We start from the raw sequence: 12,512 nt of genomic DNA on the forward strand, positions 1-12,512 counted from the left end.
TGTGACAAGGGAAAACAGGAAGCATCGACTATTCTGCTCTCAAGAGGGCCTCAGCTGGGGTTCCCTCTCTGATGCCTTTCACTGCAGCTGGCTGGTTGGTTGAATCTTTTGTATGCCCTTCCACTTATTCCAGTCATTCCTGAGGTCGTCCTCAAGCTCAAAGCAGATTGGGTCAAGCTCATCTTCATTGCTCCAATATGGCCAAGACAGTGCTGGTTCTCAGATCTCCTTCCTCTGTCAATTTAGCCTCCCATATCGCTTCCTCTCCATCCTGATCTGCTCACTCAGAACCACAGCTGCACCCTCCATCCTGCGATCAGCTCTCTGCATCTCACAGCATGGCTGCTGCATGGATAAATGAAGAGGCAGAGCAGTGCTCAGAGGCAGTCCGAAAAGTCCTACTCAACAGTAGGAAGTCCTCCCCTAGCATGGCCTAGTTAGCAAAATGGAAGAAGTTTTTGGCCCACGGGACCCAACCGACAGAAGCTTCCATTCAGGACATCTTGTCACATCTTCGGAAATCAGGCCTTGTGTTCATTGAGGGTGCATTTGGCAGCAATATCCGTATACCATCCCCTGATACAAGGGAAGTCAGTTTTTTCCAATGCCATGGTGATGAGATTTCTGAAAGGGCTTCTCCGCTTACATCCTCTGGTCGAAAAAACTGGTTCCCTTATGGGACCTACATGCAGTTCTTGCAGCTCTGATGGGCCCTCCATTAGAGCCCTTTGCATCCTACCCACTGCCACTCATGTCTCAGAAAACTATGTTCTTGATAGCCATCGCATCAGCAAGAAGGGTATCAGAGTTGCAGACCTTAATGGCTGAGCCGCCTTACCCTCAGTTCTCCAAGGATAAGGCAATGCTGTGATCACACCCACAGTTCATGTTCGTGTCTTATGCAGACCGCATGAAGGGGCTAAGTGGGCTCTGCCCAGACCATCTCTAGATGGATAACATCCTGTATCAAGGCTGGGTATGAGACAGCTTTGGCTACACCTCCTTGGTAGATGCAGGCTCTCTCCACAAGGGCACAAGCAACATCAACAGCGTTCCTCAGTGATATTTCCATATTGGACATATGCAGGGCGGCCATGTGGTCATCCATCCATCCATTTACGGATCATTATGCTATTACCGCATCTTCCAGAGCAGACAAGACCTCGGAAGGGTGGTCCTGTGATCCCTATTGAAGTAGACTCCAAGCCCTGCTTCCAGACTGGGGTATGCTCGCGAGTCACTTAAGTGGACTACATGTCTGCATCTACTCGAAGAAGAAACCATTACTTACTGTAACTGTGGCTCTTTGAGATGTAATGCAAATGTGTATTCCACGACACACCCTCTGTTCTCTCTGCATTGGAGTCTCCTCTCAGGGGCTTTTGTTGCAAAGGAACTGAGGGGGGTTGGGATGGTGCTACTTCATATATAGTCAGGGGAAGGGTGACAGCCAGGGCCAGTGCAACTAGGCAGCAGCCTAGGGCGCCAAGATTTGGGGGCACCGCCGCCAATCAAGATGCTAGCTGCAGATCACAGACTGTAGGGAGGTAGGACGTATATGATAAGAACCACACTCCCAATGAATTGCTCTCCACTGGCTTTCTAAATGGCCGAAGTCCTTAGATTGTGAATGGATACAGATAGGTACATTTACACAGTAATAGCTCCTTTGTCTTGTAGATTGCACAGCAGCCAGGAGCGTGGAGCAGCTTGCAGCGGGAAGCGCAAGACCCCTGCTGGGGCTGAGCTGTGCTGTCAGTGCTGTGCAGCCAGGACCAGCTTGCATGGCATGCTCGGAGAGCGGGCGGGCTGCAGGATTTGCAGGCAGAGGAGGCTCTGCTGCTCCCTGGGGAGAGAAGGGAGGGACGCCACAGCTGGCAGCTCTGCGGGCTCTTGCGTGGAGGGCAGCTAAGCTGCTTTAACCCACCTCCCTGCGCCCCAGCTTTCTACCCTCCCAACCCTGCTTTGGCGTGAGGGCCACACACTCTCTGCCTCACAGTCCTACCTGCCCCATGCCCCCCTGCTGGAGCGAGAGCCCAGCATTCAACTCCCCAGCCGGGGTGCAGGACGGACTTGTGAGGGCAAAGCAGGTGACATGCTCCCATTGCCCTGTTGCAGTTGCACTTAGCCCGCTGCTGCATGCCAGGGACTGGAGAGGAGAGCGCCCATTTCAGCTTGTGACTCTTTGAATCCTACCTTGCCTGCCGCCCCCTGGCCAAACCCAGAAATAAAACACGAGGAAATAAAAACTTGTGGGCAATATCTTGCCCTCCGTTCCTCCTTGCCTTCTCCAATACAAGTCTATAGGAATTGACAAATCTTTCAGAATGCAAAGCTAACCTGAAGGAGGAGATGTACCAGCCCCAAAACAATATCCTTACCCAGGTCAAGCCAAACAATACATAGACGAGACTATTAAGTCCTTACTGACCTAAGGAGTTCTACATAGATGTACTTCCACAGCCAATTCCCCTATTTGGCCTGTTAAGAAACCAGATGGTTCCTGGCGTCTAACCATTGATTTAGAGATGCCTAAATCAGGTCACATCTACTTGTGCCCCTATGGTGGCCAAGCTGCCATATCTCATTAAGTCCTTTGATCCATAGGCCACATGATTTACTGTCCTCAACATCAGCAATAGGTTTTGGACGTTATACTGGCCCACATTTTCCAGTACTGATTTTGTGTTTAGTTTTCAGGGGATCCAATATTCCTGGAACCATTTATCCTAGAGGTACAAAAGTTCCCCTGCGTTATTTCCTGCTTAGATTAGGTAGGTACTGTCGCAATTTTCTAAACCAATAATGGCTCTGTTCCAGTATGTAGATTACCTTTGTCTAGTGACCCATACCAAGAAGGAACATCTGGAAAGGCTTGAGGAGCTCCTGCAGATAATAAAGAAAGTAGGCTTGAAGTGCAATCCTGCTAAGGCACAGTTAATGGCCACTCATGTCTCTTGGTTAGGTCTCACCCTGACAAAATGGGGTAGAACCCCAGTGCAATAGAAAGTGGACACAATCCAAAAATTGCCTCTACCCAAGGATCCAGCGGCTTTAAGATCCTTTCTGTTTGACTGGGTACCACAGAGATTTCATTCCTAATTTTGCTTCCACTTAGATACCTTGTACCAACTGCTACACAAGTGTGTTCAGGGGAATGGATTGAGCAACACATACAAGCAATGTTCCAGTTGAAACAGGCCATTGTCACAGCTTCACTGTTGATCACTCCAACTCCTGATACCTTATCATCTGGAGGTGGCAGTGAGTGTTAATGGGTTGGCAGTTATGGCTTCACAAGAGAGTCATGGGAAAATCAGACCCCTGGCCTATGCCTCACATCAGGGCCGTCCTTACCCATACGTAAAGTAGGCAGCTGCGTGGGGCACCAAATTTCCTGGTGCCCTGCGCAGCTTCGTGCTGCTCCAGCCTCTGCCCCAGCCCCGCCTTTTTCCACCCCTGTTCCGCCCCCACTCCACCTCTTCCCCAAAGGCTCCGCTCCTTCCCCCCTCCCCCGATGACTGCAGCAGGGCCGGGCCTGCACTCACTGGTGGTGGGAAGTGCAGCAACCTGGCCCCAGCATCACATTTAATGTCATCAGTAGAGCTCAATTTGACAATTGTGAAAAGTTACTCACTGGTCACTAATTGGGTCATCCAACATTTTTCTTTCCTGATTGGCCTCAGCCCAATGATATAACAGTCATCGCACACTCCCCTTCAGTTCTTGCCCATCCTTTACCTGATTGGATACTAAGTCCCAAATGCCGACCTAGCCCACTGGGCCTTCCTGCTGCAAGGAAAGCATATTGCAGTGAAACCTGTTAGAACAACATATCTGTGTGGCTCCAAGGGGAGCGTGTGTCCAGATACTGACCAATTGAGCTTAAGGGGGAAGGCGAAAAGGAAGCTTTTTCTACCATTGGTTCAGTAGAAAGATTTCTTCAAAAGCTACCCTTTCTTTGTAGACTGCTCTAGTTATTACAATCAAGGGAAACCTTATATTGGGTTTGGAATCTATGCAGTTCCACCCGAGAGAAGAGGAAAGCCTTAGGAGAAGGCATATTCATGCACCCCACATTAGGCCCAATATACTGAATTAGCAGCAGGGGCTTGTGTTTTGGAGTAATGTGTGCAAGATCCATTATATATTTTTTTTCTCTTTCTAGACTAAGAACACATACATTTACAGAGATAGCTGGAAAGTGAATATCACAACCTCCGTCCCTTGATTAAAAATTTACTTTTACTTTATTTCTATTCTCTTCAAGGATTCCGAATCTGGTATCGGTGTATGGCACCATGCCTTTAGCATACTGTGATACTTTAATATCATTCCTACCTCTTTTGCCACATTTCTGTATCCTTACCATTTTCAGAAGTCATTCCTTAAACCCAGCCCAATATTCCAAAGCTCTCCAAAGTCCTGCTCTCAGTTCAGCTTCTTTTTTACAGCTTATATATTTATTGGCTTTAGAACTACAGTTTCTTACTAAACTAGTCTGGCTACACTATAGACCTCAGCTGTAGTCGGTCAGGGGGCTGATCTAGCTCTAAGTACGCATTTGTTTCCCAGTGTTTGTTAATTTTCTTCCTTTTTTAAAAATGACGAGTTTACGGAGGGAGGGGCCTAGATGTCTTGGTTTTACAGAGCCCGTTCTGGGGTTTTGTTTTACATCGCTGCCTGTTACATCATCCCGATTTCCCCCACTTGCTATGGGGTCATCCTCGGGGAGCTAAGGGGGCAGCACGTCCCTCCCCGAGGCCCAGCGCTTCCCTGCTGGGTGGGGGGGACCCAGCACGCTGCCTCGCCGCTGCACTGCACTAGATGCTCCCCCCCCCAGCCCACAGGCGCTCTTGGAGCCAGGCCCCGCCCCAGGCAGTGACGTGCCCAGGCTGTCCTGCTCATTGCTTTGCCTGTTACTCTACTGCCGCCCATTTCCTTTTCCCGGAGAGAGACCGAGCCCCCGCCTCCCTTTCCAGCTTGGATTGGTTCCTACAGTTGTCAGTCTTAGGCTCCAACCAGTAGCAAGGGCAGGGTTAACGCAAGCGCTGTCCGTGCAGATACGTCCCAAATCAGCGCCGCCAATGAGGGCGGCCTGTAATACTGGCTACCAGGGCGACAACAATTCCCAGCATGCACCAAAGGCTTATCGCAAGCAGGTCCCGCAATGCATGCTGGGCTTTATAGTCACTTCTCCCGGAGTCGCTCGCAATCGACGTCGCGGGGCCTGGGGCACTGCCTTTTGATTGGCTACCATCTACTTTGCCTCCCTTCGAGGTTCTGATTGGACAGTCCTGCTGCCCGCCAACAAGCTCCAGCCAACCTTCCCCCTCGCTATGGCTAAGTCCCGCCCCGGTAGGGGACCTGAACGGGGAAGGGGAAATAGCCGACCGCCATGTTAGTGCAGGTGCTGTAGCCGCGCTGGAGCGGAGACCCCAGCAGAGCCCAGTCCCCGGAACGCCTGACAAGCAGCGGTGCCGCGTCTCTCAGCGGGGTGCTCAGAGCCTGGCCGGGGAGACGGGGACAGCCGTAGCGGTACCGGGAAGGAAGCGGCGCTGGCGGCCCGGGCTGTTGTCGCCGGCGGCAGGTCCCCGCCCGAGCTGTAGCCAGCGGCGGGTCCCCGGGCAGGGGGTGGTGCTGCTGCCGCTTCTCCCGTGAACGATGCGGCACCCGCCGCTGGGCTGGGTCGGAGCTCGGCCGGCGGCGGCCCCTTGCTGTGTCCGGGCCGAGGCCGCCGGGTCCCGGGCCCCACGCGGCGGCTGGGCGAGCGCAGGATGCTGAGAGCGGCCCCGCGCCCTGGTGCTGCTGCCGCGGGGAAAGGGCCCCCCCGGGGCTGAACGCGGACTCTCCCCTTCCTCTCCCGGGCTCTCGGCGCCTCCCCCGGGCCCTACCCGCCCCCGCCGAGTCACCGCCTCCCACAGGAGTAGCGGCGGCGGCGGGGCTGAGCTGCTCCTCCCCTCCGGCCGCGCCGAGCGGCGGAAGATGGCGTGGGTGCTGAAGATGGATGAAGTGATCGAGTCCGGGCTGGCGCACGATTTCGATGCCAGCCTCTCCGGCATCGGGCAGGAGCTGGGAGCCAGCGCCTACAGCATGAGGTACTCGCCCCGCTGCGCTCCCCGGACCGCCGCGGCCAGCAGGCCCCGCTACGCCGTCAGTGCTGCCGCTGCGGCGCTCCCAGTGCCTGGCCACATGTTAGGTACCAGCGCAGCGTGTACCCTCTGCCCCGCTGCGGGGGCGGGGGGAGCAGCCAGACCCCAGACCCTTTCTCCTCCAACATGTGCCCAGAGCCCGCCTTGGGCGTTACGTCTTCGTACAGCGACGATACCGCCATACCCCAATCACGCGTACTGGGGTGGGGACGCGGACGGCCAGATGGCACCGTCTACAGTAGCCCATGTTTGCAGAGACTAGTACAGGGTTGCCGTGAGCCTCTTGTGCAGCTTAGCTTTAAACGTCTCCGGGGATGGGACTTCTGCAACCTAGGTACATTCCTTTTTAGGAAGTCTTTCCAAAGTGCAGATATTCTTAACATAAGCGCTGCTAGTTTTAGATCTGTGTTCTTTCTTGTTCTTTTGCATCCTTCAGGGTGGTTATCTGTCATATTTCCCAAAATTGGTGTTAATTAGTTAAGCTGTTTTTATTTAGTTTTTCGTTAACTATCTAATAACTTTTATTGCTCTTCTATGAGCTCTAATAGTCAGCATTCTTTCAAGCATAGTATCTAGTTGTACTTTTATTAGGCAGCTCATCTTTTGCTTAATAATGGTGACTTTGAGTCTCTGTGCAACCTAAAATAGTGATGGCTTTTATTGTTTGTTTTTTTTTCTACCATGTCACTTTTCCAATTCATACCCAATTGTACAGTCTGTTCTTATTAGGTATATTTTCCCATGATGGGTTTCCAGGTGTTCTTTTCCACTGGAAGTGTTTAAGGGGCCAATCACCATTGGCATCTGGGTGCACTTCAAATTTAAATTTAGAATAAATAAATTATATTCCACCTTCCTTCCTTTACTAGTGACACCAAGCTAGCTAACCTTAAAGGGCAAAGAAAACCTAGCCGTAGGCTCCGTGCCAAGAAGTTCCAGCACCTGGTTGGGAAAGCTTAGACAAAGAGACAGATCTCGTATTGGGCAGTAAAGGTAACCAGGAGTGGACTTGGACATGTATCCAATAGGACCTAATTTCAGAGGCGAGGGCCTGCTGTTTAGAATGCTGCCCTTCTGTGCACATCATCTTTGGACCAGATAAAGCATTTTCATAAAAACAGATGACATACTGGTGCATAGGTGATAGCTGGCTACTGAGATAACTGGATTTTATTCAGTTTAAGGTTTTGTCAAGTAACGAGTACCTTGAATTTAATCCACAAAAGAATTGGTATCAAATACAGTATGTAAAGCACAGGTGTTTCTATACTCTTGGTAGCTTAGTCTAATCAGTTTGGTGGCAAAACTGAACATTCGCTGAAGCTTCTGAGTGGTCTTCAAAGTCCAGGTATTCTAGTGTGTATACCTGCTAAGGTGATTTTCATTTAATTCACTTACCTGCGCTTTTAAAATAGCGATTTTTGTTAAAGGTCTGCCAATCTGAAAAATTAGATACTCTCTTTTATTATCAACTTCACAGGTAGCTCATTCCCACTCGAGATTGTTGGTATTTATTCACTCAGCTCTCCTCTGTGGTAGCCCATCTTTCTGACCCATTCTCTTTATCTCAGTCAAGATCTGAGATGCTTCATTTAATGGGAATGAAGTTGTGTGCCAGGTGGTGCGGGGCCTGCAGTTCTTGCCCGAGCTGTTTTTATAATCCAGTCATTTTTGTGACGTTAATTTTTCTTATTGTCCATCTCTTTATTTTTCTTAGATTTTTTTTTTTAATTATCAGTAATCTAGTTGCTAATACAACTCTTCTCTCAAGTATGTTTTTAAACACTTCTTATTCCCTGTTACAAGTCTGGTTAGCATTAACTCATTCTACTTTTTATTTATTTATTTTAAATTATTCAGGCTTCCTCTCAAACGTCAGTTGATTTTATACGCCCATTTTTGATGCATTTTCTTTATTTGAAAGAAAAGGTGTGGTTTTTTAAAAAAAAAGACTTGAGTAGTCATGTTAAAATGTGTTGGTTCTTTGTATTATCTATCTGAGGAATTCTGATATGAGCTTTGTTTATGATGCCTTTCCTTCCATGCTTATAAACTTTAATTCTTCCTATTGCATGGTATTGTTTCTTAGCTCGAGTACTGCTGCATCCTGTGAATCCATGCCTTACTACGCTAATGCTCCTCTTTTCTCAGTCACGTCTTGCTTTGTGTTTGGTACCCAATCTGAGATTTTGCTGTTGATTATATAAATCATCTCATGAGAAATTATCATTCAAATAGTAGCTATAGCAGCAGCAGTTAAACCATTTTTAAATAAAAAAAAGGTTTTAAGTTGTGAAATTGCATGTAAGAATCTAAAGTCAATATTGCACGTATTTTTAGGGTTACAATAAAGCACAAACTAAGTTCTTTTTAGATAACCTATGGGCAAAAACATTAGCACTATTTTGCAATTTTCATCTGTAAGCATGTGGTCAAAGGAATTATCTAATTGGGATTGTATTATTCTTTGGGTAAAGTTCAGAGTCGGTTACCCAAATAGGCTGGGTTTTTAGGTACCAACAATATGTTAGGTCTTGTATCTGCAGTAGGACATAGTAGGGTATGATTGGGGTTAATGATGGTGACATAAATGGAAAAATAAAAGCAAGCGATGGAATGTAAAGAATGTGACCATGAGTCTCATTCTGTTGTGCCTGTTTTTGGATGAGAAGTCCAATATTTGTAATCTCTGGAAGGAAGTGACAGAAGAATGTATTCATCTTTTGAAAAATAAGCTTGCTATATAGAAATAAACCTCTAGATCATATGTCCACGCTCTGTCTCTCTAAAGGAAGACTAGCATGTGGTTCCTGCCCCACTACCAGTCTTCATAATGTATTTAGTGACCTGAACAGTATTTTTCTATGTGGGGATTCTCACCCAAGTTGATGGTCAGTTTATGTCCAGAAGTATAAGTTGTCAGCCAGTCCAGCATTTATCCAAATAGAATACCTGTGGATGTCTATTAATCAATGTAGATTTTAAAGAGATGCTGTCAACCTGGAATTGAGTAATTTTTAAAATTACTCAGTTTTAATTATCAGAGGGGTAGCCATGTTAGTCTGAATCTGTAAAAAGCAACAGAGGGTCCTGTGGCACCTTTAAGACTACCAGAAGTATAGGGAGCATAAGCTTTCGTGGGTAAGAACCTCACTTCTTCAGATGCAAGTAATGGAAATCTCCAGAGGCAGGTATAAATCAGTGTGGAGATAAGATACTCTTTAAATAGTAGATCATGAAATTTAAAAATACATTTTAAAAATCTTTTTCTGATCATCTGTTGAAGCGTTCTTTATGCTACACTGAAACTAACTCTACATATGAAACAGTGACACTTGATATGTACCTAGTGCTGTTAAATGTACAGAAAACAAAACAACCCCCTGAACTGGAGGGGAAAAAAAATTAAAAATTTTTCTTTCAGTGATGATAATTTTGGCAGTTTACAAGTAACTATACTAGCTATGACACTCACAGAAACGTGACATTAAGTGCTTTTAAAGTAGGTCCTGTCAAAGTTCGTGACCAAAACCAGTATGGTTCCGCAGCCCTGTGAAAACTACTTAAGCTGTGTAAATGGTTAATACTCTGAAAGAGGGTTAACATAATCCAGATGGAGCACACTTGGTTCTTTTGGGGCAAATGAGTGTGTTTTGTGTTGTTTTTTTTAATAAGGCATCAAATAGCGAAGGCTGTGTCAAGTGAGAAAACGTTCATCTTAAACTATTCACTGTTTCTGTGGTGGAATGAGAATTTTTTTCTTTCCATATCATGTGAGCCGTGAGCCTTCATTTAAACTAAATCAGATTACTAATATAGTTTTTTCATGTTTTATACTTAATTTTTTCAAAACTGGCTATTTCGGTTTACAAACTGCAGTTTTCAGTATTCATAAGTTACCTGCCAAAATATGGCCTACCATTTGGGGATTTGTTTATTTAAACTCTGTAACTGAGAGCCAACCATAGCCATTAACAGTGGGCTAGAAAAAAATCACGTAAATTCATGTGGGAAGTAGGGTGACCAGATGTCCCGATTTTTGTAGAGATAGTCCTGATATTTCGGGCTTTGTCTTATATAGGCACCTATTTCACTCCACCCCCGTCCTGATTTTTCACACTTGCTGTCTGGTCACCCTAGTGGGAAGTGTAATGCTTGTTAGTTAAACTGCTACTATTCAAAATTGTGTGTGCAGTAGAGAAACTGAGGTTTTGTCCACTTTTGTAAATTGACCAAAACCGCTATTATGAAATAGTTACTTCGGCATAAACCCCATGTGCAGATATTTATTCTAGAAGAGGATTAAGCTAAATCGGGAAAAAGTATTCTTACTCTGGAACAAGAGTCTTAACACCAGAGCTTATACCAGAGTAGTTATTTTGGTATGGCTATTTCAGTAGATTTCCAATTGTAGACAAGCCCTTAAAGGATCTGTTCAGCTTGACTGCAGCTTGGGAGAGTTAGGAGTGGCCTTGGGGTTGGAACTGGGTCTCTTAGAAGTAAGAACCAAAACAAAGAATGAAGGTTGGGGGAGCTGAAATTAACACAATCATTCTTTCACCCTGACAGTATCTGAGGGAGCTCCTTACAGCCTGGGGTGTTGGATGTTTGTGGAACTTCAAAAATAATCTATTCCCTTGCTAAGCAGAGACCTTGCAATTGAACAGGATCCATGGACACTAGCTGGCTAGAACTCCCAGTTCAATTCCCCGCTAATGGGATGTGTGTGTGTGTGTGTTTGGATCTCACAGTTTGGGGTCCCCCCTCCCCTTGTTGGTTATGTTGGTGTCTGGCTGATATGTTTGTCTCAGATCTTTAAATGCCTGATAAACTTTTCAAGCTCTGCACTGACAAAGTAAAACATTTAGGCGAGTGATTCAGTATGCACTTCTTTTATGTATTTGTGGGCACTGTTACTTTTGACAGATCAAATTACTGTTTAATATAGTTCCCGTAACATTACATGGCTTTCTAAACAAACTTGAATTTTTGTCCAGACTTCTCGTATAGTTACACACATCAAATTATCTAAGTCAGTGGTTCTCAAGCTTTAGCAACCCAAACACCCCCATTTTGATTTAAAAATTTTCAGGGATGCCCAAGGCCCTCGCTAAGCCCCAGGCCCTGCCCCCATTCCACCCCTGTCCCTCCTCTTCCCTGTTTCTTTCTGTGCACTTCCCCAGTGTACCCCGTCCCCACTCCTCCCCTTCCCACCCAGCGCCTCCTGCACCCCGCTGAACAGCTGTTCCCCGCCGTGCAGGAGGCACAGGGAGAGAGGTGGTGGAGTTGATCAGTGGGGCCCCCAGTTTGCAAAACACTAAGTGATCATTGAGTTTTCCTCGACCATTTTAAAAGTTCTGAGCTGCTTTTTTAAACAATAGATCAAACAACTTTTGCACTTTAAATATTATTTTTTGTGTTCGGCTATTTTTTTCCACATACAAATATAGAGCAGAATTTATATGAATATAACCTTATTTTATTTGTAGTAGATCCCAGAAGTCCTGCTCCAATTATGATTGCAGCTTTGTTATACTGGGTGCTGTGCAAAACATAATCCATGTCGTGAAGAACTTACAATCTAAAAATTTATACTATAAAAATGTCATACATAAAACAATATGCATTACATATTACAAATACCTTTTTAATAGAATGGTAAATTTGTTTACGTTTTTTTGTTCTGCTGTACATTTTTATTTATGGTAATGACCCCAATGTTCTAGATCAGTGGTGTCCAACCTTTTCAGCTTGATGGCTGAACACATTTCTAAAAGGTTAAGGAGACATACACCTCTACCCCGATATAACATGACCCTATATAACACGAATTCGGATATAACGCACTAAAGCAGCGCTCCGGGGGGGCCGTACTGCGCATTCTGGTGGATCAAAGCAAGTTTGATATAACACGGTAAGATTTTTTGGCTCCCAAGGACAGCGTTATATCGAGGTAGAGGTGTACCTAGTACTTCAAGACAGATTCTGTTGAACTTGCCTGGCTAGTTCCTATGCCTCCCTCCTTACAACCTGTGATAGAAGGTGTGTGTGTGGGGAGCAGAGCAGCAGAGTGGCTGTGGCATACTGCTTTTCAGTATCCCCGATGGCACTGATCCCATGACTATAACCAGCTGGAACAAGTTGGGGCAGCCAACTGGTTTCTCTAACGTGTTCTGAGATGGGCAGAGAACAAGGGAGATGTAACTGGTGGCTGATTCTCCGATTCTCCTTGCTCCTTTTCCTGGATTACTGTGGGTTGTATGAGAAAGGGGAGCCATCCTTTGCTAGGTGATTTCCTTGGCTCAGGTTCATAGCCAGTTGAGTTTCCATCCTGCTGTCTCTGAAGCTCCCGCAGCCTGT

At 46.4% G+C, this 12,512-nt stretch overlaps 1 protein-coding gene and 1 long non-coding RNA gene across 5 annotated transcripts in view; one reads left to right on the plus strand and one right to left on the minus strand.

Annotated features, from left to right (window-relative positions):
* Positions 1-514: 514 nt before the first annotated feature.
* LOC128832162 (uncharacterized) lies at positions 515-4,508 on the minus strand. Of its 2 annotated transcripts, XR_008443922.1 has the most exons (4): positions 4,370-4,508; positions 3,638-3,792; positions 2,833-2,886; positions 515-1,264 (listed from the first exon to the last, which is right to left on the minus strand). It is a non-coding gene; the product is annotated as an uncharacterized LOC128832162 (long non-coding RNA). The 2 variants fall into 2 exon arrangements; XR_008443921.1 differs by having other exon boundaries at positions 3,638-4,508.
* An 811-nt stretch (positions 4,509-5,319) lies between these two features.
* UBP1 (upstream binding protein 1) overlaps positions 5,320-12,512 on the plus strand; it is a 53,178-nt gene continuing 45,985 nt past the window's right edge. The window contains exon 1 of one of the 3 annotated variants that reach the window (XM_054019500.1): positions 5,320-6,098. In XM_054019500.1, the coding sequence (XP_053875475.1) occupies positions 5,986-6,098 (113 nt within the window). In that variant the 5' untranslated portion in view covers positions 5,320-5,985. The remainder of the gene's footprint in view (positions 6,099-12,512) is intronic. The other 2 variants (XM_054019498.1, XM_054019499.1) reach the window with 2 other exon arrangements.

Source organism: Malaclemys terrapin, chromosome 2 (genome assembly GCF_027887155.1).
Source record: "Malaclemys terrapin pileata isolate rMalTer1 chromosome 2, rMalTer1.hap1, whole genome shotgun sequence".
Classification (NCBI taxonomy): Eukaryota; Metazoa; Chordata; order Testudines; family Emydidae; genus Malaclemys; species Malaclemys terrapin.